This window comes from Eschrichtius robustus, chromosome 10 (genome assembly GCF_028021215.1).
Source record: "Eschrichtius robustus isolate mEscRob2 chromosome 10, mEscRob2.pri, whole genome shotgun sequence".
Classification (NCBI taxonomy): Eukaryota; Metazoa; Chordata; class Mammalia; order Artiodactyla; family Eschrichtiidae; genus Eschrichtius; species Eschrichtius robustus.
The window spans coordinates 2,384,549-2,410,485 of record NC_090833.1 but is presented as its reverse complement, the minus strand read 5'-3'; the positions used below and the strand labels follow the sequence as shown (position 1 = coordinate 2,410,485).

Genomic DNA, 25,937 nt, shown 5'->3' with positions numbered 1-25,937 from the left:
CGCGTGGCATTCGGTCACGTGGACATGCTGGGATTTCTCGAGGCACTTCCCTGGTGTTGGACGTGTGGGCGTTTCGAGTTTTTCTCCATTACGAAGAGTGTTTCAGGGAGCACTTGTGTCCATCAATCCCGGCCTTCTTCCCTGACTCTTCCCTTAGAAACTTTTGGGAGAGAAATTGCAGGATCAAAAGTTTGTGATACTGGCCACCCTGCCCCCAGTTTGGGTGCTAGGAGGGGCAGCGAGGAGGAGGGGTAGTTTTCGGGGGTCAAGGAGATGAGTCCCCTGTGAGAACCTGGGGAGATGGGAGAGGGAGGGCAGGGTGCCTGGGAAGACTGCCTGGAGGCGGAGGTAGCAGTGAGTGTGTGCGTCTTGCAGGAGTTGGTAGAGTACTACCAGTGCCACTCGCTCAAGGAGAGCTTCAAGCAGCTGGACACCACGCTCAAGTACCCCTACAAGTCACGGGAACGCGTGGCCTCTAGGGCCTCCAGCCGGTCCCCAGGTAACGCCCGTGCGCGGAAGGCTTCCGGTGGGCTGCACTGACCTCGGCCAGGAGCCCCTTCCCTATTCCCACCCCGGGGAGCAGTGGCCCAGGCCCCCAAGCCCTTCACCAGCACCCTCCTGAGCCAGGGTGCCAGGGCGGCCCCATGTGACAGGTGGGGAGTGCCAGCTCTGAATTGCTGCTCCGAGTTTTGGTACCTCTGCCTGGAGGTCAGAGTGGGGAGGGAACGGGGCAGGTCCCTTCTGTCCTCAGATACGTCCCTGTGCCCCAGCACCCCCCCCCGCCCCCCCCGCCCAGGGACCCCAGCTGCGAGGGAGCCAGAGCCAGTACCTCTGTTTGCAGATGGGACTCCATAGCGCAGATGGGGGCCAGCTGGGGGGAGGGGCAGGGTGGGCCCAGAGTGTTTGGCATCCGGCCCAGCGCTCTGTCTCGGAGCCACCCCACTTCCTCCAGCTGCAGGGGCCTGCAGGACCTCGGGTCCCACCTGGGCAGAGCAGGCCAGGAGAGGAACGACGGGCCTTTAGTGAGCACCTACTGTGTGCCGGGCGAGGGGCTGGGCTCTGCGCGAATAGTTTCCTGTATCCTCGCGCGAGCCCGCCCACTGGGAGGAGGTGGCCCAGGAAACAGGTGCAGGAGGTGGAGCGAGGGCAGCTGCACCCGTGCCTGGGTGGGTCCCGAGGCCCGCGCCGTCCCGCTGCCCTCCTGGTGCCCTGGGCGGGGCCTGGGCCGCCATCCCCGCCGCCTGTGACCGCGCCTGTGACAGCGTGTGGATGCTCCCCGGCCCCCCTTTCACAGTCTCTCTCGCCTCTTTGCAGCTTCCTGCGCTTCCTACAGCTTTTCTTTTCTCAGTCCTCAGGGCTCCTCCGCGCCCTTCTGGTCAGGTACCGCTGCTGCTCGGGGCGTGGGGGGCCCGGCCTGCCGCCAGCTGCCTGGCGGGCCACGGCCCCGGCCTGAAAGTGTCCGCAGCTGCCCGCAGCCTGGGCGGGGCGGGGCGGGGCGGGGGTGTGCGGAGGGGAGCGGCGGGGGGCTGGGGGACGGGGGGGTGGTGCCTGCTGCAGCTCCTGCAGACACGGTCCGGCCTGGCGCTGCCCTCACCCCTGCCATGCTCACCCCCATGACCCCTCTCCAGCTCATCAGCCACTGTCCCCCGTTGCTCCCCGGGAGCTTTGCGTCTGGCAGCAGCAAACAGCCGGGCGACCTCCTTGGGGTGAAGGTGGGAGCAGCCCCGGGGCGGGCCCCACTCGGCGACAGCAAGGAGGACTTGTGGGGCTTGGGGTGCAGGGGGACAGGTCTCGACTGGCCTTGACCGCACGGCCCTCTACTGCCAGAGTCAGAGCCCTCCCCAGCAGCTGCATGTGTTGCCCCTCCCATCACGGGCCATTGTCATCTGTCCATCAGGACTCCTGGGTCCCGGGCCAAGCTGGTCCAACTGGCTTTCCAGTTTGGTGTGGGCTCTGAAGTTGGGGACACGAGGGAAGTCGGGCACCAGTGCCCTGGGGTCCAATTCCAGGCACTTTGCCAGAGTGAAGGCTGGGAGCTGGGCAGCGGTCACTCAGCTGTCCACTGGCCATGTGATGATGCCTAGGCCCTGGGCACACGAGGGGAGGCCCCGAGGGAGCTGTGACAGAGCGCCGACATCTGCTCGTATCCCCACGAGCACGCTCGCCGCCCGTGACGGCCCCCAGTGGGGCGGTGAAGCTGTGACTTCATCACGGTGGAGCTCGGATGGGCCACGTGCCCCCAGGTTGGGGCGCCCACAGAGGAGCGAGGGGCCCTGGGATCGGAGCCTGGTCTGTCCCGCCAGAGCCTTTCCGCTCGATGGGCTCCTCTGTGGGCACAGGGCTGGGCCCCGAGGGAGAGACCCAGCTCGGCCCGAAGGACCCTCAGCCCTGGCCGCCCCGCCCGGCAGCTGTGTGACGCCGCCCGTCTCCCCCCAGCAGTGTTCACGCCCCGCGTCATCGGCACGGCCGTGGCCAGGTACAACTTCGCTGCCCGGGACCTGCGGGAGCTCTCGCTGCGAGAAGGCGACGTGGTGAAGATCTACAGCCGCATCGGTGGGGACCAGGGCTGGTGGAAGGGCGAGACCAACGGCCGGGTGAGTGGGACCGGCCCCGGCTCCTGGGCCCCACGGGGTCTCCCCCTCCCTGCGGTGCTCGGGAAGGTGGGGCTCTGGCAGGCTGCCACCGCAGCACCACCTTGCCCCGACTCTGTGCCCTCTGACTGCACCCAGGAGGTTGGGTGTCCCCAGGCTCCGTGAGCCAGGGTCACAGTGAGGAAGCGACTTCCTGGCTCAAATCTGGACCCCAGCCTGTCTGACCCTGTATCTGTGCTTGGTCCTATTCTACAGTCTGTTGTGGAAACGGCAGGGGACAGATGTTGGGTGCAGTCTTTAAGTCCCTTGCACGTGTGCAACCCTCTTTGCAGGCCGGGAGGCTGCAGGACTGAGAGTAGGGCCGGATGTCTTCACTGGGCTGCTGCCATTCCATAAGACCCCATTTACACCTTGGTGAGATGGGAAGGGACACACAGTGTCCCCAGCCAGCCTGCGATTCTGAAACCCCACGGCTCCTTATCCTGGTACCCTGTCTGGACTCCCTGGCTTTGACCAGTTCCATTGGCAGTCACCCGGCAGGGTGCCTGGGCTCCACAAGGCACCGATTAGGAAACGTCCAGTTTTTGCAGGGGCTGCAGCTGCCCACAGACTTGGCTCCCATCACTTACCATTCCATTGCCAGGTGGAAGGAACTGGTCTGCCTCCACCTTGGAGGCCCTTGGGTCTGATCCTTTTCCCATCTGACAGCCCTTCAGAAGTGTGAGGCCACTGAGTCCTAGGCAGTCAACCTAGAGGGCTGGGACTGCTAGCTCTCAAAAGTGCCAAGAGGCACCTGGAGCTGGGCCCTCACCCCAGTCATGAAGTCAGCCAGTTTCCCAGGTGATTTCGATGCAGAGTTCAGTTTTAGAACCACTGGTTTAGAGTGTTGCTAGATATTCCTGTTATTGATACTTTAACACTATTATGAAATGTCGCAGTTCTTCTTGCTGCGAAGTCTGCTTTACCTGCTGTTTCAGAGACACCAGCTTTTTGAGGGGATTAGGGTTTTGCGTGGCATACTTTCTTCTTTCTTGTATTACTTTCAGCTTTGCTGTATTCTTATATTTAAGACAGTTAGATGATAAAATCTTATTATAAATGGACTTTTACAAGCCAGTCTGATCTGACAGTCTTGACCTTTTGATTAGTATAGGTAGTCCATTTACATTTAATGTAATTACTGAGATATTTAGGTTTAAATGCATCATCTGTTTATTTTCTATTTTTCACATCTATTCCTTCTTTGTTGTCCTTTCTTTCCGACTTTTGGATTAATCAATTTTTCTATTCCACTTCTCACCCGCCTTGCTTAGTTTGTTAGTTACACATTCTTTTCCTGTTACTTAAGTGGTTACCTTAGAGGTTCAATGTGCACTTTGATTTCTGACAGACCACCTTAAATTAGTACTTTCACTACCTACCAGACAATGCAAGGACCTGACGCCCTTTGACTATATTCATTTTCCTTCCAACTTTTGGGCAAGTGTTGTCATGTTTCTTAATTTGACATTTTTTAACCCCATAAGACATTATTTTTGTTTTAAGCAGTTAATTTTCATTTAGATTTTTTTTTTTAAATTTTATTTATTTATTTATTTATGGCTCTGTCGGGTCTTCGTTTCTGTGCTAGGGCTTTCTCTAGTTGCGGCAAGTGGGGGCCACTCTTCATCGCGGTGCGCGGGCCTCTCACTGTCGCGGCCTCTCTTGTTGCGGAGCACAGGCTTCAGACGCACAGGCTCAGCAATTGTGGCACACGGGCCTAGTTGCTCCGCGGCATGTGGGATCTTCCCAGACCAGGGCTCGAACCTGTGTCCCCTGCGTTGGCAGGCAGATTCTCAACCACTGCGCCACCAGGGAAGCCCATAGATTTACCTCTTTACCTTTCCCAGGGTTCCTCATTTCTTCCTGCATTGTTATACATACAATCAAAACCACATTCCTGGTGCTTGAAGTTCCCTCTTAGTATGATTTTTAGTGCAAGTCTGCTACTTACAGATTCTTAGTTTTTGTTGGATCTGAACACATCTTTCTTTCACTTTCTTTTTTAAATGTTTTCATTATAAAATGTTTGTAATTTATTTTGATATAATTTCAAATTTAAAGAAAAGTTGCAGTCCTACAAAAACTCCCATATGCCCAAATTTACCAATTGAGAATGGTTTGTTCATTTGGTTTCTCATTTGCATTCTCTCTCTCTCTCTCTCTCTCTCTCTCTGTGTAAGTGTGGGTGTGTGTACATTTATTTTTCTCTAAACCATTTGGAAATCAATTGCAGAAATCATAGCGCTTTACCCTTAAAGAACTGTAGTGTGTGTTTCTTAAGATCGAGGACATCTCCCTTTGATACAATTATCTACTCCCCAGTCCATATTCAGATTTCACAACTGTCCCAATAGTGTTTTCTCTAGTTATTTTCCCCTGGTCCTAGATCATGAATTGCATTTACTTGCCATGACCCTCAACTCTCTTTAATCTGGGACAGTTCTTCAGCTTTTCTCTGTCTTACATGACTTTGACAATGTGGAGAGTATGGGCCAGTTATTTTTGTAGACTATCCCTCAATTTAGGTTTCTTTGGTATTTCTTCATGATTAGACTGAGGTTGTATTTTTTGGTGGGAACACCACAATGGGGATGTTTTCTCTTTTTCAGTGCTGTAGAGTCCTTTCAAGAAGTTTATGATGTCAGTTTGCCCCATTACTGTGACATTAACTTTGATCACTTGGTTAAGGTGGTGTCTGCCAAGTTTCTCCACTCTGAATTTACTGTAGTTAATAAGTAATGTGCACGGTAATACTTTGAAATCAGATAAACAGGCTGTTCCTCATCAAACTTTCACCTACTAGTTTTATCATTCATTGATGAATTTTGCCTATTCAGTTATTTCTATCATGGTGGAGAATAGTGATTTTCTATCTTTTTTTATACACTTATTAGTGGGCATTCTACTGTAAGGAAAAGCTTTCTCTTCTCTGCTTGGTCATTCTCCCCCAGCAATCAGTCATCTCTCCAATGAGACCTGCTTCCTTTTTATGAGCCATTTTATTGAGTTCATTTTTGAAGGGTATTTTTTACTGGGTTTAGAATTCTAGGCTGGCAGATCTTTTATTTCAGCACTTCGAGGATGTCATTCTATTGTCACCAGGCTTCCATCATTTCTGTAGAAAAGTCCATCAGCATTCTTATGGTGGGTGATTCCTTTGGAGGAAGTGTCTGCACTACTCCCCACTGGGCTCCATGTGAAAAAAGTCTTTGTTTTTCATCAGTTTTACTATACTGTGCCTATGTATGGTTTTCTCTGTATTCATTCTGTTTGAGATTTGCAGAGATTTTTTTGAATGTGTGGTTTGATGTCCTACATCAGTTTTGGAAATTTCTTCAGATAGTGTATCTGCTCCATTTTCTCTCTTTTCTCCTGGGGATCTGTTCACATGGATGGTAGATCTTGTTCACCATGGCCCACATACTATTTTTACCGTTTTATGTGTGTTTCATCCATTTTCTCTGGTTTTCCATCTCATTACTCTTTATTGACTTATCTTCCAGTTTATTAGTCTTCTTTTCTGCTTTGTCTAATCTGCTCTTAACTTCAGTCATTATATTTTTCAGTTCTAGGATTTCTATTTGATTTCTGATTTCAGTTCTCTGGGAAAATTTTCTGCTTTTTCATCAGTTTTCTGAAACAGACAGGTTAGAGTTACTTACGTTTCCTGATGGATGACCCCAATATCTGGATGACCTGTAGACTGGTTTCTGCTGTCTGCATTTTCTCTTCGTTTTCTGTCACTTGTTCCTGATTAAATGCTGAGCTTGCGTATAAAACACCACAGAGGCTCTGGATGATGTTATTTTCCTCCAGAGAGGATTTAATTTTTTTCTGGCTGGCAGTTAGCTGGTGGGCAGGTCGTCTTGAACTGCTCTGGGCCGGTGCATTTCAGGGTCACCCCTACTCCTGGGCCTCGGCTCCACTAGGCTCTCTGCCTCTTCTCCAGGGCCTCTCTCGGAGGTGGGCCTGCCTTAGAACGCCAGCCTTTTAAAGAATCGCCCACCTCCACGAACCTCCACTTGCCCTCACCCTTCACACACACTTAACGTGAGTCTGCCATCTTTCTCAGATTGGCTGGTTTCCTTCAACGTACGTAGAAGAAGAGGGCATCCAGTGACAGCGAGAATGCGGACAGGACTCGCGGATTTTCTTGGAAGAGTCGCTCCAGTGCTGAAGTCTGTCTCCAGCTCTGAGACTCAGAGGGGAAATGCCCGCCAACCTTCCAGTCTTCAACAGCCCATGGGGATGGGGAGGGTTTTCAGAATCCTACATGTGATCCGTCCCACCGTCAGCCTGCCCTTGGTGGCCTGTCCTGGGTACGCCACTTGTACATACAGGAAATCTGGGCCAGCCCTGCTTGGCTGCCACCACCAGAGTGCTGAGGAGAGGGAGCGCCTGTGGCGTCCCGAGCCAGGCTCTGGGTGACAGCTGAGGCCAGAGCTCACCTCGCCCTTGTCCTGTCGAGATGGCCTTCAGGAGCTTAGGTTTGAATGGCATATGCTGTCCCAGGGAGGGCTGGGGACCTTCCCCTTGGTCCCTCCTGCTCAGCCTCTGGACCCTCAGCCCTGCTGCGTCCTGCTGTTCCCAGGGGGAGGCGGAAGGGACCAGAGCCAGGCTGCTGTGCTTGGGGACAGAGGGAGAGAGCATCGCCAGGGCCCGTGCGGCCCCTCGGCCCCCTCCTGTCCCTCTGCGCCAGGGGTGTGCAGAGACCCCAGGGTGGCCGCTCTCTCGGGAGGGAGCCTTGGGAACCTTGAAGCTGCCGCCCCTGCTCCCCAGTCAGTGGTACTGTCCTTTGCCCTGAGTCCTTGGTGTGTGTCTGTCCTGTCCTGCTGCCAGGTGGATGCATCGTTTGTCAGCCCTGACATGGGCGGGAAGCAAACGCGGTTTTCCGCTTGCTTGGTCCCTGCTGCTCACACTCTTCTCCAGAAGGAGGCCCCCCGCCACCGCTCCCAAGCAGGCGGGCCCTCTGGGTGTCCCGTGTCCCGCCAGGGGGTCCCTGAGGGTCTTCCCAGCCTTTGCACAGATGTCGGTTCTAGCCCTTGGCAAGTCTTCCTTCCAAGGGCTCTTGCAGCCCATGAAACAGGGCCTGCGGCCAGCCCGAAATAAGTGCTCTTGGGGTAGCTCCGCCCCCGAACTCGCCCTCCTCACTCCTCCTGGCCCTTGACCGCTGGCTGGCTTGGCCGGACCCTCCTCTCTCTGCCCGGATGTCGCATGAGACCCAGCGACGCTGTCCCCTCCGAGTTCCGTGCCAAAGCTACAGGTGCAGCCTGGGCCTCGTGGGTCCCCCTTTCCCTTCGGTCAGCTGCACAAGGTCGGGCATTGCCAAGGCTGGCCCCTGCCGGGGTGGGCGCTGGTGGCCACGCTGCACCCTGGGGTTCCTCTGAGGTCAGCCTCGTGATCTCCAGGCTCAGCTCAACACAGCAGCATTCTGGCGTGGGGAGGAGATGGGGAGGGGTCTGCGAGGGCGTGTGCAGGCAGGAGAGACAAGGCAGCCAGCAAAGGCTTGGGAAATGAGGGTCACAGGATTGTATTTGGGGGTGGTGGGCAAAGCGGGGGAAGGAAGAATTTTCCACGGAGAGAGCAGACCCAAATCCTGGTCAGGGTGCACCCAGCACTTTGCACGTGACCTCGGCGCAGCCGGCCCAGCTGTGAGCCCGAGATGGGAGGGGAGAAAACCAGCCCGCCAGCCCCGTTCGTGTTTACGGTTGTCAGAAAAGTTTTGGTTTCTGTTTTTGATGTTGTTAGGGTTTTGTTTTGTTTCGTTTTGGTTTTGGTTTGGCTTGTTTGCTTTTTAAGGGAAAAAAAAGTTGGTAGTTATTTCCTCCAAAACTCCTATTATATATCTGTGGATAATAAGGAAGATATTTTATAATAGCAAGAAAATAATGTATATTTGAGGTCATCATGAAACAAGGCGTCGTGATAACGGAGGACACTGAGAAAACCTAATTTAGAACCCTGGTTCTTGTGACTGTTCTGCTTTGTTTTTGTGTGTTAGGAAGCTTGTCTTGGTTGGGTTAGTTTTTGCACTGCAGGAAGCAGGAGGGGAGGAGGGCCGGGCACAGGCTGGGATGCGGGTGGTTGCAGCAGGAGATGGGACGCCCTCTGGCGGGGCTTCGGACCTGGGGCCTGAGATTAGCTGTGAACACTTAGGAGCCCGACGCATGCGGGTCAGGGATCTGGGGGGTCCCGCAGCTGGTAGTGACCCCAAACAGAACGCAAACTGTACATTTGCCAATAGGTTTTCTTCAGACCACGGTTTCTACCACAAATAAACCCGAGTTCTTTTCTGCAGGAGTGGCTGGCCTTTCATGCTGGGGAGGAGGGACCGGCTGGATTCCTGTGTGTCCAGAAGGGTCTGCCCCGTCCGGATACTGTCGGCCCAGGGGGCGGTGGCCTGGGTCAGACATGGGCCTTGCAGTGGCTCGGCCTCAGGCATGCGCTGGGGGTCTGGAGCGACAATGATGCCAGGCCACCGACCAGGCATCTCCAGGCTGGCCCAGGTCACGGGCTTCCTATGCAGCGTCCTGTGACCCCTCCAGCAGTTCTCAGAGGCGGGTGTCACTGTCTTCTGTTTGGATGGGATTCAAACCCCAGCCCTGCCACTTGGGCATGTCCTTCACCTCCTGAGCATGTTTCTTTATATATACGTGTTGGAGATAAAAATAATCTCTCCAGAGGGTGACTCTGTGGCCTGTGGTAGAGAAGATCAGAATAGTACGGTCGAGACTTATTTCTCCCTTACGGGGAAGCAGTGCAGAGGCGGTGGCCCAGGGTGGCTTGGGGCCCCCATCCCCCCCCAGACTCCCCTCATCTTCAGCATGCACTTCCCTCCTCATAGTCACCTCGTGGTCCAAGGTGGCTGCTAGAGCTGCTGCCATCGAGGCTGTGGGCAGATGCAGAAGCTGACATAGCACTTCCCCTTACTCTCCTTACACAGGGCTTGGGCATGTGGCCACTCCTGGCCACACTGGGGGCTGCAGATGCGGGACCTGGGCTGGGTGCACAGCCTGGAGAACGCTGGGTCTTGTTACTGCAGAGATGGGACCCGACAGGACCCACCTTGGCGGGGTGAGGGTCAAGTGAGACTCGGAGCCTGGCGCACACCTGGTGCTCAGCAGATGTCAGTTTTTGTTACAGACCGAGGAGGCGACTGCAGATGTTTGAGGTGACACAGCTGGAGAGTGTTAGAGGTTGCCCGCAGCCCTGGTCTCCAGGACCCAGAGCCTCAGGGCCTGGCTTAAGCTGGTGCCCCGAGAACCAGATGGGGGACCGCCCCCTCTCTGAGAATCCCTCAGGCCTGAGTCCCCCGAGAGGCCAGGTGTTCCCACACCGCCTCCCTGAGAACCAGCCTCTAGTTCTGAGTTCTCGTGTCCACACGTAGGGGATGGAAAGGCCCAGACCCTCACTGATCAGCCTCTGGGCCGGCACTCAGCTGCCCTGAGCTTGGACGGCCCTGGAGAAAGCTCCAGGCCGGGGAGCAGAGAGCCGTGGCGGTCTGAGGGGCAGCTGCGGGTGAACATGGGGGCTGGGGGCCCTTGGGGAGGGCACCAGCAGCACCCGCTGCGGGGTCCAGATGGGAAAAGGGTGGGAAGCCCCGGGCCTGCGTGTGGATGGGGTGGAGGCCCAGCAGGGACAGGCCTGCCTGCCCGAGGTTACCCCCGACGCTGGGAAGCAGATGGGAGCCGTGCGCTCCCGGTCACTGAGGCTGGCTGCCTGCGGGCTCTTGGGGGCACTGAGTGTCCTGCCCCTTGATTCTGACAACCGCAGACTCCCCTTGGGCAGGGCCACCGTGGAGGCCTCTTGTGTCCAGAGTTTGAGAAACTCCCTGGGTGAAAGAAGGAAACAACCCGTTTCCGGAGGGGACGTGGACCCCTCTACCCGCCACTCCACCACTACTGACAGGAACACCCTAGAAGACACAGAATGCAGGGCTGAGCCTGAGAGAAGGGGCGCATCCCAGAGAGGAGAGCCCTGGAGCAGAGCGGCTGCTGGGAGCCAACGCCAGGGCGGCTTCCAGGCTCTCGGGCCACCTGGGGTTGGGACCTGGGATCCTCACACGCGTGGCCTCAGCCACAGGTCCTCGCAGGCCAGGGAACTCTAACTCACGTGGATCCAAACAAACAAGATCACGGACCAGGACAAATACTTCAATGTGTTTTTTTTTTAAACTTTCCAGAAATAAAAGAATGAATTAACACAGAATGGTTAACCCTGGGCTTCAAAGAGAAAATAAAATCCACTGGGCAGCAAGCAAAAGATCAAGTGCCTTAACCGGGAGAACAGCTTGGGCTTGCCCTAGACCTCAGCCCGTCAGTGTGCCCAAGGCTTCGTGCTCACAAAGTCTAAACGTAAGGCAGCAAGTAGGCCACTTCCAACCCTCAGCATCTCAGGGATTGTTCTGCGTGGGAGCGCTGCTTACAGAAATGACGGGGGGCCACCCTGGAGCCGGAGGAGTGGGAGAGCTGCGCCACAGGATCGGGGGGATGTTGAACCGCTATCTGCAGGAGCACATCTCAGACAAGGTGAAGATTTGGTTTCAGAACCTAGTATAACGATTCTAAACCCTGTCCCAAGAGAGAACGAATCTCAAAACGATTTCAGGAAAGCGCCGGGAAGAGAAAAAGACAGGAGGTGAGCGGCAGCATAGGTGCACTGGTTTTCTCATCTTTTCCAGGTAGAAGTCAAGACCTGGTCTTGAAACCTGGAAACTAATAGAGGTGTAAGTATACTTAACAGCATAAAGATAAACACTAAGAAAGAAAAGATAATGAACTAAAGTTGGATGGAGATGAGAGAGGAAGGGTAGGGAAGAGAAAATAGTCCAATTTCATCATGGCTCATGGTAGAGGTGATGGATACTGCCTGAAAAGAAGAGGCTTGGTGTCTGTTTCCGGCGGTGTGTAGGGGTATTGGTTTTCTGCTGCTGCCATGACAAATTACCAGCACACGCTGTTGTCTTACGGTTCTGTGGGTTATAGAAGCCCCACACAGGTCCCCCTGGGCTGAAATCAAGGTGCTGCACGGGGGTGTTCCTTTCTGGAGGCTTTAGGGGAGAATCTGTCCCTGGCCTTTCCGGCTTCTAGAAGCCGTCTGCATTCCCTGGGCCATAACCCCTTCTTCCATCTTCAAAGCCAGCAGGGTTGTATATCCGACCCTTCTGTGGTCACGTCTCTCTGTCTCCCTCTGACCACAGCTGGGAAAGGTTCTCCACTTCTAAGGACACGTGATCAGATGGGTCCCACCCACATAATCCATCTCAAGGTCCTTCACTGTCATTACATCTGCAAAGTCTCTTTTGCCATGAGAGGTAACGTGGTCACAGGTGCCGGACATTAGGATGTGGACCTCTCTGGGGGGCCATTATTCGGCCTACAACGGTACGTTGGATACTCTGACCAGTCTCCCCGGTAAGCACAACAAACGCGGTGGGAAAATGTTTCTGATTTCATCAGTGAGCTGGTAACGAAGAAGAAACACTCAGAAGCCAACAGGTGAGTGTAGGCAGGAGTCCAGAGAGGTCAGCTGGCTCCCTCCTTATGGGCATTTGCCCAACCTAGTGAGCTTGAGTACCAGTTCGTGGAGCCCGGCTGGGTGTGGAGGAGAGGGGACAAAGCCCAGCCGCCCCCCACCAAAGTACCAAATCTAATAGGTGAGCTCTTTCTTAAAGCTGGGACCCCAGTGGACCTCACTCTAAATGTCAAGATGACAAGGACCACATCACTTCTGCAGCCGCCACAGCCATCACGGGACGGCAGAGAAAATTCTTTTTCTTGGACCTTGACAATGGGTGGAGGGAAAAGCAAAAACTTCCCTGAGGACGTGTTATGGATCCAACTGTATCCCTCCCAAAAAGATATGATGAAGTCCCAGTACCTGTGAATGTGACTGGATTTGGAAATAGGGTCTTTGCAGGTGTAGTCATGTTGAGATGAGATCATGAGGGTGGGCCCTGATCCAATATGACTGGTATCCTTATAAAAAGGGGAAATTTGGACACAGAGACAGACGTGCACACAGGGAGAACAGGCTGTGAAATGGAAGCAGGTCCTCCTTTAGAGCCCTTAGAAGCAGCCAGCCCTGCTGACACCTTGATCTTGGACTGCTGGCCTCCAGAACTGTGAGAATAAATCGCTGTTGTTTGTGGTACTTTGTTACATCAGCCCTAGGAAACACATACCATGTGTAACTCTAATTTGGCACCTAAGAAGGTTGCTGCCTGAATTTGCACTTCCTGCGGGTCTGAAAAACCAGGAGCTGAGAGTGTAAAGTAGGATCACAGGTTGTTGATGCTCCTGAGTGCCCGAAAAAAGGAAATACAAATCAATCATCTCTGGAAGAATTCGCTTTCAATTTCAGCCTCAAATAGTCCCTGAGGGAAAGTTCCAAGAAATACACACTCACTGTCCAAAAGCATAGGTCACACAAGGAAATGGGTAGCAAAAACCACAGGCCACTGAATCGGATCCACAAGCAGACTGCAAAATAATTATGCTTAAAAACAGTCTAAAAGGGATCGGAAATGTGTGTGATGACCAAGGAACCATGAAAAATAACCAAGCCAGTTAGACAATCAAACGAAACTTCTAGACCTGTAATCAAACTTTGGGACCATCGGGCAGCTGGGCTCAGACTGGACACCACGGCGTGACATGGTGTGGGTCAAGGAAGAAGCTGTTGGGAGACATTTGCAAGGCGAGCCTAGAAGCCAGTGCTGCTGGCGGACACACAGTGTGTTTGCATTCCCGAGGATGACACCGTCACCCCTACCCTAAGACTACCTTCTTATAGTAGGAGCAGGAGAAAATGGCCTTGTCAGAGGGAGAAGTACGAGCAAACTACTTGAGTTCCGGTGCTTATGGGAGTTGTCTGGGAATGCCTACTGCCCTGCCCTGAAGATCCTGGGGTGCAGGAAGGGCTACTCTTTCTCTGACTGAGTCTAATCTGAGCCACAACTACTGAAGCCCACATGCCACAACTACTGAAGCCCGCGCGCCTAGAGCCCATGTTCTGCAACAAGAGAAGCCACCGCAATGAGAAGCTCACGCACTGCAACGAAGAGTAGCCCCCGCTGGCCACAACTAGAGAAAGCCTGCGCGCAGCAACGAAGACCCAACACAGCCAAAAAAAAACAAAAACAAAAAAACAAAACTCCGTAACAAAACTTGTCGACTAATACTAAAGCTGAACTTGAACCAAAATTTGTGACCTTGATAGCTTGCATTACAAAAGCAAAGGGCTGTGTTCTTTTCACACATAGTCCTTTCAGGCTGGAACAAAACATTGATTCCTTGAACAAAAGTTTTATGTCTCCGTTAAGCATTTTCATGTTATCTATTTAAAATGTAATTTTGGAATTCCCTGGCGGTCCAGTGGTTAGGACTCTGCGCTTCCGCTGCAGGGGGCACGAGTTTGATCCCTGGTTGGGGAACTAAGATCCCTCATGCTGTGCGGCACAGCCAAAATTAAATAAAATATTCAGACATAAAGTGTGTGGCCTCCATTTGTTTAAAAAAAAATAATTTTTCCAAGTAGAAAATTACAAATGTATTAAATGTGCACCGATTACAGGGTTTTAAAATTACAGCTCTGGCTCAGATGGCTGTCTTAGGGCGGCTGGTTCCCCCTGCTCTAGGGGGGGGTGGCAGTGGGGAGCTTTCCTGAGAAGGTTTTACAAGGTTTGTGGGTTAACTCGGACTCCTGTTCCTTAGTCGCAAGTTGATGAATTGATTTTCCTTAACAATTTAGTTTTGCTCTTTTACTCTCCCTAGAAAAAGAAAACCCACACACGCACCTAAAATCTATGTGGGCGCACTGGAACCGGCTGGTGCCAGCTCATGGGAGCTGAGGGTGTAGCCTCTTTCCAAGTCTCTGTTCGGTGGCGTCCTTCTCGTCGGCAGGTTGAAAGAAATCGGCCCTGGTGGGGGCATGCACACGGCAGACGTCAGCCAGCGCTCCGCACCCGGGGAGCCAAATGTTAAACGTTTAGCGGCACCCCACTGGATAAGGAGGCTCACTAACAACGATTAGCTATGACAGTCCTGGAGGTTAATACACTTCACAGCATAGCCTCAAGATACATAAAATAAAAACACACAATTATGGGGAGAAGTGGACACATCCCAGCCGCAGAGGGGGACACTCACACAGCACTCAGAGATGGCCGGCAGTATTCAGTAAGGAAGCTCCCTGCCAGGGGAGTGTTCCTTGTGGAGGACAGCGGGACAGCCAGACAGAGCCCAGGCTGTCACTCCCAGTGGGGATCCACCTCCCTGCCCGTCTGTAGGTCCCCTTTTGGGGACAGCCCCTATCCAGGGGGCTGCATCCCCAGTCTCTGGGTCCAGCGTTCCCGGGGGTGTCATACTCACATGTGGCCACCAGGGGGCGATGTTTCCGGGGAAGGCCCATTCTCCTCTGCTTTCTGGATCTTGGTGCTGGCCCCGCCCACACGGGCCCAGCGGCCGGAGTGACCAGTTCCCTCCCTGCGTTTGTTTCCATCACAAATAACGTTGGAAAGAAATGACGGAGTGAAGTGGGAGCCTCAAGGCCCTGGCACGCAGCTGCCCGCGCCCACTGTGTGTGTGTGGAGGTAGGGCCCAGGTGGCTGCAGCCCCCAGCCGTCCTCACCTGCCCTCGGCGTGTGCGTCTAGGGGGAGGGGCACCCACCTGCCTTTCTGGAAGGACCACCCCTTACCCCCAGATAATAAAACATTGTCTTCATGAAGGCATGGGCAGGGAGTTGATGTCATTTTTTTTTTTTAAGGTTCTTATTGGAAAAATAAAATCTTGGCAGTGCAAACGCAGCCCTCAACAGTTGTTCTGGAAACTTCCCTGGTCCATGAATTGCCCGGGTCTGGTGCCCATTAGCTGTGTTCTGTCTTGGTTTTCTCATCTCTACAATGGGCAGCAGTGTTCCTCCCTCCCTTGAGATGACACACGTGAAGCACTCAGCACACTGCTGCCCCTCCCCTCCCCCCCCATAGGTGTGCCCTGCTGGCAAGGCTCAGGGGCAAATGGGGCCGGTACCAGGTGTGGCTGGGTCAGATGTGGCCAGGTATTGTTGGCTGGTTACTGAATGTCCCTCCTCTGCAGGGCCACACGCAGAGCTCCGAGGAGGAAACTCCTCCCCTGGCCAGGCCCCCTGCTCCACCCTGGACGTCTGCCCAGTCAGAGGGCGGCCTGCAGACGCCTCCCTCTGCCCTGGGAGCCCGGCCAGCAGGTGGGTGTGGAGGGCCAGCCTGGGCCAGAAGGTGGTGTCTCAGGGCCGGTCATAACATGCAGAGAAACTTACAAAAATTCCCTGAAACTGACAGTGCGGGGGTTACAGCCCCTGCTTCCCAGATGGGGAAAGAGGCTCGTGGAGGGGAGACCAGCCCAGATGGCACGGCAGCCTGGCAGCAGGACCCTGGCCCAGGGTCCCTAGCTGGAGCCTGCCCACCTCCTGATCTGTGGCCCTCTTCGAGACCCAAGCAGCACCCAATCGATGACAAATCCTACAACGCTGACCCACAGGCGAGCCCAGCCCTCCAGCCACCACCCCTCGTCCAAAGTCCAGGGGGACAGTGCTGCCCGCTTGCTTGGGACAGTTTTGCAACAGCTGCTTGTCTTTGAGCAGAGGGCAAAGAGAGGTCTGAGCTGCCTCGGCTGCTGTCCTGGGGCTGCAGTGACTACTGTGTCCCTGGCCTGGGCACCCCGTGTCTACGGGTCTGAGGAGGACACGGTCATGCTCCTTCCTAGCCCTCTCTGACCTGTCCTTCACCCCATCCAGGGAGGGCAGCCCTGCCTCAGGCTGCAAGGCCAAGCCTGCCATCTGCTGAGTGACCGGGCTACTGTCCTCCCTGCCCTGGACCCCAGCACTGCCCCGGGAAGCCTTGTGCTGGTGGAGCCAGCCTTCCTCCAGAGGGGCCAAGGGGGGTGAGTGACAGTCTCTGTCCCCATGATGGGGACTGACAATGGCGACAGCACATAGGCCAGAGCCCCAGCCACCTCCTCCGAGATGGCCTCCTGGGTTTCTGCTGGAAAGAAGGACAGCTTGTTCAGGACCACCCCCCAACACAGCCAGCCTCGTGGCCACCTCGCCCCTCGCTGCCTCCATCTTCTTCCTGGACCCTGAGGCCCTCAAGGGCAGGGAATGGGTCATAGTTGCCTCTGGGTCTCCCTGCAGTTCTTTGCATACAGTAGGTGCTCAGTAAATGTAGAGGGCAGACAAATTGGCAGCAAGACAGTTGGAGAGCTCAGTAAATGTAGAGGGCAGACAAATTGGCAGCAAGACAGTTGGACAGCTCAGTAGGAATAAGAACACACATATCTGTTTGCCTGTATTAATCACAGCAGTATCGTGCCTATATCACTCCCTGTATTAGCAGCTGACATTACTATTTTGTTCACTGACAGAAATTTAAATACTTTCTTTGACCCAGTGGGAGGAAGAGGTCCTATTTTATATCAGCACCTATTCTGATTCTTTGCACATTCAGAGGTGGACGTACTTACTCGTTCCAGATTTCCTCTGGACGTCTCCTCTGGGCATCTTCTTCTGCCTGAGCACAAACCAGACGCCCTAGACCTAGCTCGAGGCCCCACCCCGTCTGTCTGACTGCAGGCTTGGTCTGGCTCCCCCACTAGCTTGCTGTGTGACCCGAGGCAAGCTGGCTCCCCTCTCTGGGCCCTGGTGCCCCCAACAGTCAAATGGAGGCAGGCATCCCTGCCTTGGGAAGCTGGTCGCTGTGAAGTGGAAAAGCCAGAGGCTCACGGAGGTCTCCCCCAGAGACAGAGGGATCTGGGAGCTCTGGAGGGCAGACAGGTCAGGAGCGCTGTCCAGTGCTGGTGGTGTGGGCAACGCAGAGTTCCTGACCTGCCTCCGAGGGCAGTGAGCGCCCCTTCCCTGGGGGTGAGCAGCTGAGGCTAGACAGGCAGCTCTGTGCTAAGGCCCTGGATCACCCCGCCAAGGAGCCCCAGCCCTGGCACCACGCTGCTGCTGACCCAGCACTTTCTGCCCACCTGGCCGTGCTAAGCTCCTTTCTGGCACGGAGAGCATGGCAGGCACAGGCAGGCAGGGGTGCACGGGTTCACCTGCAGAACCCTGTGACCCCTGTTTTAGGGAGGAGGAGGAGAGGTCACCTGCCCCGGCGCTGCTGCCCTCAGAACTGCCCGCTTGGCTGTGCCCGGCCCGCCTCCTAGAAGCCTGGCGGTGGGCGGTGCATCCTGCCCCAGCCAAGGGTGGGGGTGGGATGGGGGCTGGCGGCGCTTCCAGGGGCGGGGCCAGCAGCGGGGGCAGGGTTCCTACTTGGCTGTTGCTGGGAAGGAAGGAGGTGACGGCACTGCTGCAGCCATTGGGCCTGGCACTGGCCGGCCACTCGGGGCCAAGGGGCAGTGGCCGGCCGGAGGTACAGCCCTCGGGAGGGCAGGGCCCAGGCCCTTCCCTGGGCCGGCGGGGTGGGGACAGGCCCAGAGCTGGCTGGGCACGACCACGGGACACTCTGTGGGAGGGCAGGGGGCCTGGGCACCCTCCCAGCCCTCCTTCTCCTGCTGAAGCCTGTGCCTGGACCTTCCCTCCATCCCCCCCGCCCCCGTCATCCTACCGCCTGCAGGGAGGGCTTCTCTGGGCTGCCCCGCTTAACAGCACGAGGCCAACCCGGTCTGTCTGACCCCGAACCCTGGCAATGAATGGCCAGGCTGTGGACTTGGGTGGGAGAGAGTTGGAGGGGGCAGAAGAGCAGATCAATGTGGAAGCAGCTGCCCTGGCGGGAGGGCACTGGGCTGCCCCTGCTGGGGCCGTGCCCCCCCTACCCCCAGCCTGGGTGGGAGAACGGGACTGGCCACGGGTCGGGAAGCAGCAAGTGGCAGCCCCGCGTTGGCGCAGGGGGAGGGAAGGAGTCTGGGTCAGAGGCCGGGAGGGGGGGGCAGGGGGCGGGCAGATGCCCGGCCTTGGAAAGGCTCCCCGGGCAACCACGTGACGCTGAGTTTCCAACAGTAGGTCCTCACTGTTGGGGGCTCCTGGAAGGTTAAGGAAATCCAAGGACGAAAGGTAAGTGCAGACACAAGCCGGGCTGCACCTCCCCGTGCCCAGGGTGCCTGAAGCGGGGCAGAGCTGACGGAGGGACTGGGGTGCCCGGCCCCAGCCTCCAACCCCCCACCCCGAAGCCCCTCAAATCACCCCTGCCTGCTCCCTCCTCTGCCCCTACCCCCTGGGGGGGGTCTCTGTGGTGAGGGTGGGGCAGCCCTGACCGACCTGAGAGCCCGGGTGCCTGCGGGGGAGCGGAGGGGGTGTGGTGGGCAGTGCTCACCGGTGAGGGCGGGAAAAGGTGTGGCGGTGGGCCCCCCCCAGCCTCTCCACCCCAGACCAGGCCCCGAGATGTCTGCGGACTGGGAGTTTGGGAGGGGGCGGGACAGCCAGCAGGCTTGGCCACACGGCGGCCCTGTGACCTTGGTCACCTTGGCGGGCCTCCTTGGGCCTCTGTCTCCCCCCCTCCGTGAAATGGGGACAACTGTCGTCTTGACTTCCGAGCAGAGAGAACGCGTGTTCCCGGCTTGCCATGTGGCACACGCTTGGAAATGGAAGTGGTCTTAATTAACTGGCTAATTGATATCAATCACGGCTATTAACGTAGGTGCGGGACCCACCTCAGTACCTCGACCACAGCCAAACCCCTCTTACTTTTCCTGCTGATCCCACAAGTGGGCCCAGGAGCCTCTCTGAGGCGTCCTTTCCTCTCTGTGTTCCTCCCCTCCAGGGAGACACCTCTTCTGCATCCTGTCTCCTTAGAAGGTGGGTCCCCGTCACAGTTTTCTTCTTATAATTATGGGGCTCTTCTGACTGGGGAGGGATGCAAGGTGAGCCCTGCAGGCTACTGGGAGGTCACCGAGGAGGAGGGAGGCCGGTTACCCATCCTCCGAGTCCCTACCCGGATTCGAGACGGCCCGAGGGAGCAGGGCGCCTGGACCCCGCTGCCTTGCTCACCATCTGCCTTGGGTCCCAAAGGGCTGTGGAGCCAACGTGGCAGAAATAACTTCTGTCTGGGGTTGAGACGGGAGTTCCCCCGGAGGGCGTGTTGGGTACAGCCTGGAGGGTTGGGTGTCCCTGCCCCAGGGCTCCCCACCACCCGCCCTGTGGCCCTGCAGCCCTGCCCCACCACGCAAACTGCCCCCCTTTTGCCCCCACCGTGGTCTCCCCTGGGCCCAGCCAGAGCCTGAAGCGTACGAGGCCCTCAGTACACGTGGACAAATGCATGGGTGCACACGTGACGTGGGTGGGTGGCAGGAGGACGGCCGGAGGGTGACAGCGCGGGGGCCCTGGGTCCCACTTGCACAGAGCCCTCTGTGCCCCAGGCAGCCCCGACTCTCTCCCCAGCGCCCTGCGGTGCTCAAGCCGAGTCCCCATGGCCTTGCTGAGCCAAGCCCTGCGTGTGGCCGCCACCCGTCCTCGCCGGAGCCCTGCCCAGGGCCTGGGGCTGCGACTCCTGACCAGCGGGGCCGGGCCCCCCCCTGAGAAGAGTGTGCCCTACCAGCAGACCCTGAAAGAGGCACGGGACCCCTGGGCAGGCGCCCAGGGCCCAAGCCGGCCCCTGCCCAGCACGGCCAACGTGGTGGTCATCGGCGGGGGCAGCTTGGGCTGCCAGACCCTCTACCACCTGGCCAAGCTGGGCATGAGCGGGGCAGTGCTACTGGAGCGGGAGCGGCTGACCTCCGGGACCACCTGGCACACGGCGGGTAGGGGCCTGGGTGCAAGCGGGTGCGGGAGGGACTGGACTCAGCCAGGGGCCAACTCTGGGTTGGCACCCGGAGGCCTGTTAGAGGCAGCTGAGCTGGAGGGGGAGGACCCGGGGAAAAGATGCGGGGTCCTTCTGAGGGTGACCCTGCGTGCCCCCTGAGTCTCTGGAGAGCTGTGGAGGGGAGGAGGGAGCAGACACTGACTGTGGGATCCTGGAGGGCAGAGCCGAGACCAGAGCTGGGAGCCCAGGCAGCTGTCTACTCAAAGAGCAGAAGCCCTTTCCCCGGACGGAGCCATCCGGGATGAGGGCCGCCCACGGGGTGTAGAGGATGGATGGGGAAGGGACCATCAGGGGTGACGCAGAGCGGTGTCCTCCACGGGCACCATGATTCTCAGCCAACTAACCAGTGGGCATAGAGTAAAAGCACCTACTGTGTGCATGTCCCCAGGGCAGCCAACCTTCTGCCTTAACCCTGTGTTAAGTTAGCCAGGTTCTGTTGGGGAAAACACTCCCACTTTGGCCAATGTGAGCGTGATGTCGCTGGACGTGGAGCTGGGAAGAGGTTCAGGCATCGTGTGTCTCGAGAGCTGACACAGCCGGCCCCGCACGCCACTGCCCCTGCCTCCCCACTGTCCTGTCTCGGCTGGGCCCACACAGCCTCTCCCCCACTGCTACCTCTCCCCTGGCCTCCCGCTCCCCAAACTCTGCTCGGAAGGGAGCAGCTTTGTTGGTGAAGAGGCTGCCTGTGGACTTCAGTCAGTCCTGGGTTGGGGTCCCGGCCCCATCATCGCCCGTCCTGTGATCCTGGGCACAGAACCGTTTGGTGCCACCTTAATTTCACTATAAAATAGCCATGCCTGCCTCCCAGGACTGCTCTGTCACCCAGTGATAGGCTCAGTACACAGTAGGTGCTCCATAAATGGGAGCCTTGGGTATTGTCACGCTCTGAGCTGCCCAAGGGCGATGTCCTGAAACTCACCTCTGACCCCGTCACTTCCTGCTCATCTGCCTCTCGGGGCTCTCCATGGCCTGCGGAGACGCTCCCCGCCCACTGCCTGATCTTCAGGAGCCCGGGCCTGCTGACGGCGCCCCGCCCCTCCCCCGCCAGGCCTGCTGTGGCAGCTGCGGCCCAGCGACGTGGAGGTGGAGCTTCTGGCCCACACGAGGCGCGTGGTGAGCCGCGACCTGGGGGAGGAGACGGGGCTGCACACGGGCTGGATCCAGAACGGGGGCCTGTTCATCGCGTCCAACCGGCAGCGTCTGGATGAGTACAAGAGGCTCATGTCGGTGGGTGCACCCCTGCCGGGGCGGGGACTCATGTCCTGGGCGCACTCCCGCCCCGGCGAGTGGCTCGTGTTGGTGTGTGACCCCCTGCCGGTGGTGGGTGGGGCAGCGTAGCACAGGGAAGGAGCCCCGACAGATCTGGGTTCAAGCCCTGGTGCTGCCCTTGCTGGCCGGGCCACCTGGGCCAAGCGGCGTTGCCTCTGAGCCTCGGCATTCTCACCTTTAAAATGGGACCGTGTTGCGCAGCACCGTTTGCCGAGCCTCAAGGCAGGAGAGGCCCGATAAACGGGAGTTATCAGCATGCACGGTGCTCACAGGAGTCAGGATGAATGATGAGAAACTGCACTACCCAGGAGGAAGGACCACCCTTCTCCCGGCACCGCTGACGGGGCTGAGGGAACGCCACTGTGGGCGAGACGGCAGCGAAAGCCTTCCGCTGTGGAAGGCCCTCTACTGGGGTGGAGAGTTGATTCCTCACCCAGAGCAGCCAGGCCCGGACCCCAAATTCCAGGGCGTGGCTGTGACTGGCTCCTCCAGCAGTTCATTCCTTACTGAGCACCAACTGAAGAGTGGCTCAGGGCCCAGCGAGCAGAGCGGGCTGTGTGGGTAGCAGAGGTACATTGTCACAGGGATGCCGAGTTCCTCTGGGTGCCCAGGCGGAAGCAGCGGCACCTGGCTTCATTAGAACGGGCTGGGTCTCTGGGGTTAGGAGGTGGCCTCATTCTGCCTACTCCCCCCACCTCTTCCCACCCCGCCTTGCTCACTCATCAGCTGGGATGGAGGCGCCAAAGGTGCCCAGGCAACCTTTCAGCTCAAGCTCTGAGTGAGGTCTCTGCCGCTTTTCATTCACGCCGCTCAGAGAGAGAACCTGATTGGCTCAGCTCATCTCTAGTGGGCGGAGCCTGTCCTGATGGATGGATGCCTGGGGGCATTTGATTGGCTGCCCTTGGGCCAATCAAATGCGTCAGGGGTGTGGTCTGTCACAGTCCGGGGCCTGGGACAGAGGACCGCAGGGGTCTCTCGTCTGGCGAGCTGGTCTGACCATCAAACCTGGTTGAAGCTGAAAATATCAGACCTATGGGGATTATTTTTATTTATGTTATGTAGTAAATCCTTATGTGCCAGGGACTGGTCTAAGCTCTTTAAAGGCGTCAACCATAAACCATTATCACCCCCATTCCCCCAGGTGACATTAGCAACTTGCCCCAGGTCACATGGCTCATGTTAGAGCTGGATGGGGGAGGCGGGAGGGCCCCAGAGCCTGCTTCCGAGCACTACCCGGGCTCCTTACTCTTCCTCGGAGCTGGCCTGAGGGACGGGGGCCGCTGGGGCACGGTGGCCGGCTTAGGGTTCCTGGGGGACACGGGGTCCGAACTGACCCTTGGAGACCCAGACAGGGAGGAGAGTGGCCAAGGGGGTCTGCTCCCCGAGGGCTCAGTTACTTTCCTCTGGGTCCCCCAGTTGGGCAAGGCCTATGGCGTGGAGTCCCACGTGCTGAGCCCGGCAGAGACCAAGGCACTGTATCCGCTGATGAATGTGGATGACCTCTACGGGACCCTGTACGTGCCACATGACGGTACCATGGACCCCGCCGGCACCTGTACCACCCTCACCAGGGCCGCCACTGCCCGGGGAGCGCAGGTACAGTGGCCTTCCGGCCCTGGGTCCCCTGCTCCCAGCCCACCCTTCCTGCCTAAGAACCCCGAGACCAGAAGGCAAGAGAACATGTGCCGTTCTCTCTGCTCCACATAGGACCTGAGCCTCTAATCCGATCCTGCAGAGGCCGGCCGGCCTCAAGTTTGTCCCCCATGTCAGCTCTCCTCCCTTCCCCGAGGTCTGGCCCTGCTGGAAGAGTGAACCTGCCCCAAATCTCTTCTTGTAATTTTTATCTTCTTTTGTCTCAAATACACACATAGTTGTAAGAAAGATTAGAAAAGACAAATAAGCAAGAAAGAAGAAATGAGGATCACCCAGAGGTAACCAGTGTTGACATTGTAGTTTTACTGCAAGTAATTTTCTATGAAGATGTATATGTAAACAAAATGGAGCCAAAGTGCACTGTATGTGACCTTTTTACCGCAAGCATCTGTCAGTCAAATGAGCCCTCCTTTTCTTTTTTTTTTTTTTCAAAGAAAGCCTCTGTCTGGGGGGACAAGTTCTCCAAGTCAAGGAACACGTGGAGTTAGTTTCCACCCTGTGGTCACCCCATTTCCCCAGTGGGGTCACATGAAGCCTGCCTGAGTAGAAGCAGGTGTCCCGGGTCCCGTCTGGGCTGGCGGTAGTGAGAGGGTAGGTGGTCAGTGCTCAGAGCGCCCACGTGGCTTTGGAAGCAGCTCCTGTCCCTCCCAGGTCATCGAGAACTGCCCGGTGACCGGCATCCGTGTGCGGACGGATGATTTTGGGGTGCGGCGGGTCGAGGCTGTGGAGACAGAGCACGGCTCCATCCAGACGCCCTGCGTGGTCAATTGTGCAGGTGGGAACACGTTTCTTCTGGGCTCCCAAGTGGCCACCCTGGCTGCTGCCTAAACCTGGCCTTTCTTAGGGGTGGGGGCCCAGGCGTGACCTGGGGAGTCACTGCCATGGCAGACAGGCCTGCAGAGGCGCCCAGCTGGCTGGCCCCCACCAGGTGCCAGCAGAGCTGAGCTGTCTGCTCTGCCTGCAGGAGTGTGGGCAGGCGCCGTGGGCCGGATGGCTGGCGTCAAGGTCCCACTGGTGGCCATGCACCATGCCTACGTCGTCACCGAGCGCATTGAAGGGATCCAGGTGAGCAGAGGGCCCCGGGCACCATGTGGGTGGTGCACGGACCTGGCTGTGAAGCCCAACACTTGTAGGTTCCTTCATCGCCCTGGGCGTCAGTTGGCCTCATCTGTGAAATGGGACTCCTCATGACTGGAGGGTTTGGGTGGCCTGAGAATGAAATGAAGTAGCACAGGCATAACCCTAGGGTCCTGACCCCCTTTGCCTTCGGAGCATGGCTTCTCATTGATGCCCAAGCCCGTCCTGCGTGGTGCGGCCAGTCTGGCTTTTGCCATGTTCTGTGCCCCAGGTGTTTCTGGGAACCTGTGAATGCTCGCATGCTCCCAAATGTGCCCTGGGTGCCAGTCTCAGAGGACATTGATCCCCGGCCCTCAGAACCTCCCAGGGAGCCCTGGAGACACCTCTGCCAGAGGAGGCGGGGCGGGGGGAGGGGAGCTGTGCGCCCCCTGCCCTCTCTCTTCTCCTCCCTTTCTATCTCCCCTCTCCTGTGCTGGTGGCTGGTAGCTTCCTGTCACCTTGCCATTGACCACTCCTCTTTCCCTCCAGCCTTCTCTCCCTCCCTCCCTCCATCCATTATCCCTCCACTCATTTCCTTCCCTCTGTTCCTCTTGCCATCCCTCCATCCGTTCATCCCTCCTTCGATCCCTCCCTCCCTATAGCCCTTCACCCATCCATTGATTCATCTATTTATCCATCCATTCGTCTGTCCATCCTTTCTCTCATGTATCCATCCAGCCATCACCCCCTCTACCCATTCATCTCTCCCTTCACCCATTCCTCCATCATCCACCCGTTTATTAATCCATCTAACCCTCCCTCCCCACCCCTCTCTGCATCAAACATTGGCTGGATGAGCTCTGTGCTCCAAGCCCTCATCTAGAAACCGGTACTATAACAGAGGTAAGAACCTAGTTCTTGCCCGGGTGAGCTGGGGGAAGGGTACACACAAGTCAAGATATTATTTATTTTAAAACAGGCTGACAGGGGCTCCCAGGGGGCAAGCACAGGGGCTACAGGGACTTCCAGCCTATGGACCAGGGAGGTGCCCTGGCGGAGACCATGTCTGAAGGGTCTTCTGAGGCATCTGAAGGGTGGCAGAGAAAGAACGAGTGGGAGAAGGGGAGGACCCAGAGCATGGCAGCCGGGGAACTGCAGGCAGTTCAGAGAAGCAGGCCTGAGGGTGTGGGTGTGGGGAGAGTGTGAGAGAGCAGACTGACCTTGTTTAGGGTCAGGCTCCAGCAAAGAGGGTCCTGGGAGCCCCGTCCCTTCCCTGGACAAGGCTGGCTTCCCTCTGGTCACCAGGCTGGCCGCTGGGTGGACCCAGCGGTGGAGGGGTGGGGGGAGCTGGCGCGGGGCCGGGGTCTCCACCGCTCTTGCCACCCCCCCCCCAACACACACACAAGGTTCCCCCGTTCGTGGAAGAGTTTAATACAATCCAGCGCGCTCCTCCCGAGGGCTGCTGTGTGCACTCGGGGTGGGGCTCTGGGGAAAGAGGAATCACTGCAGCTGTTGGTGGGAAGAGTCCCTGGCCCCGGTTCTGTGGGAAATA

At 57.1% G+C, this 25,937-nt stretch overlaps 2 protein-coding genes across 6 annotated transcripts in view; both read left to right on the top strand.

The window, feature by feature from the left end:
* The window catches only part of VAV2 (vav guanine nucleotide exchange factor 2), a 183,184-nt gene extending 176,251 nt beyond the window's left edge, over positions 1-6,933 (top strand). Inside the window, exons 25-28 of one of the 4 annotated variants that reach the window (XM_068553909.1) lie at positions 376-499; positions 1,315-1,380; positions 2,440-2,594; positions 6,706-6,933. In XM_068553909.1, coding sequence (XP_068410010.1) covers positions 376-499; positions 1,315-1,380; positions 2,440-2,594; positions 6,706-6,753 — 393 coding nt within the window. In that variant the 3' untranslated portion in view covers positions 6,754-6,933. Of the gene's footprint in view, positions 1-375; positions 500-1,314; positions 1,381-2,436; positions 2,595-6,705 lie in introns of all 4 variants that reach the window. The other 3 variants (XM_068553908.1, XM_068553911.1, XM_068553910.1) reach the window with 3 other exon arrangements.
* An 11,622-nt stretch (positions 6,934-18,555) lies between these two features.
* The window catches only part of SARDH (sarcosine dehydrogenase), a 64,005-nt gene continuing 56,623 nt past the window's right edge, over positions 18,556-25,937 (top strand). The window contains exons 1-8 of one of the 2 annotated variants that reach the window (XM_068552576.1): positions 18,635-18,663; positions 19,147-19,246; positions 19,370-19,404; positions 19,987-20,345; positions 21,456-21,634; positions 23,093-23,272; positions 23,981-24,104; positions 24,294-24,394. In XM_068552576.1, the coding sequence (XP_068408677.1) occupies positions 20,015-20,345; positions 21,456-21,634; positions 23,093-23,272; positions 23,981-24,104; positions 24,294-24,394 (915 nt within the window). In that variant the 5' untranslated portion in view covers positions 18,635-18,663; positions 19,147-19,246; positions 19,370-19,404; positions 19,987-20,014. Of the gene's footprint in view, positions 18,664-19,146; positions 19,247-19,369; positions 19,405-19,986; positions 20,346-21,455; positions 21,635-23,092; positions 23,273-23,980; positions 24,105-24,293; positions 24,395-25,937 lie in introns of both variants that reach the window. The other variant, XM_068552575.1, reaches the window with a different exon arrangement.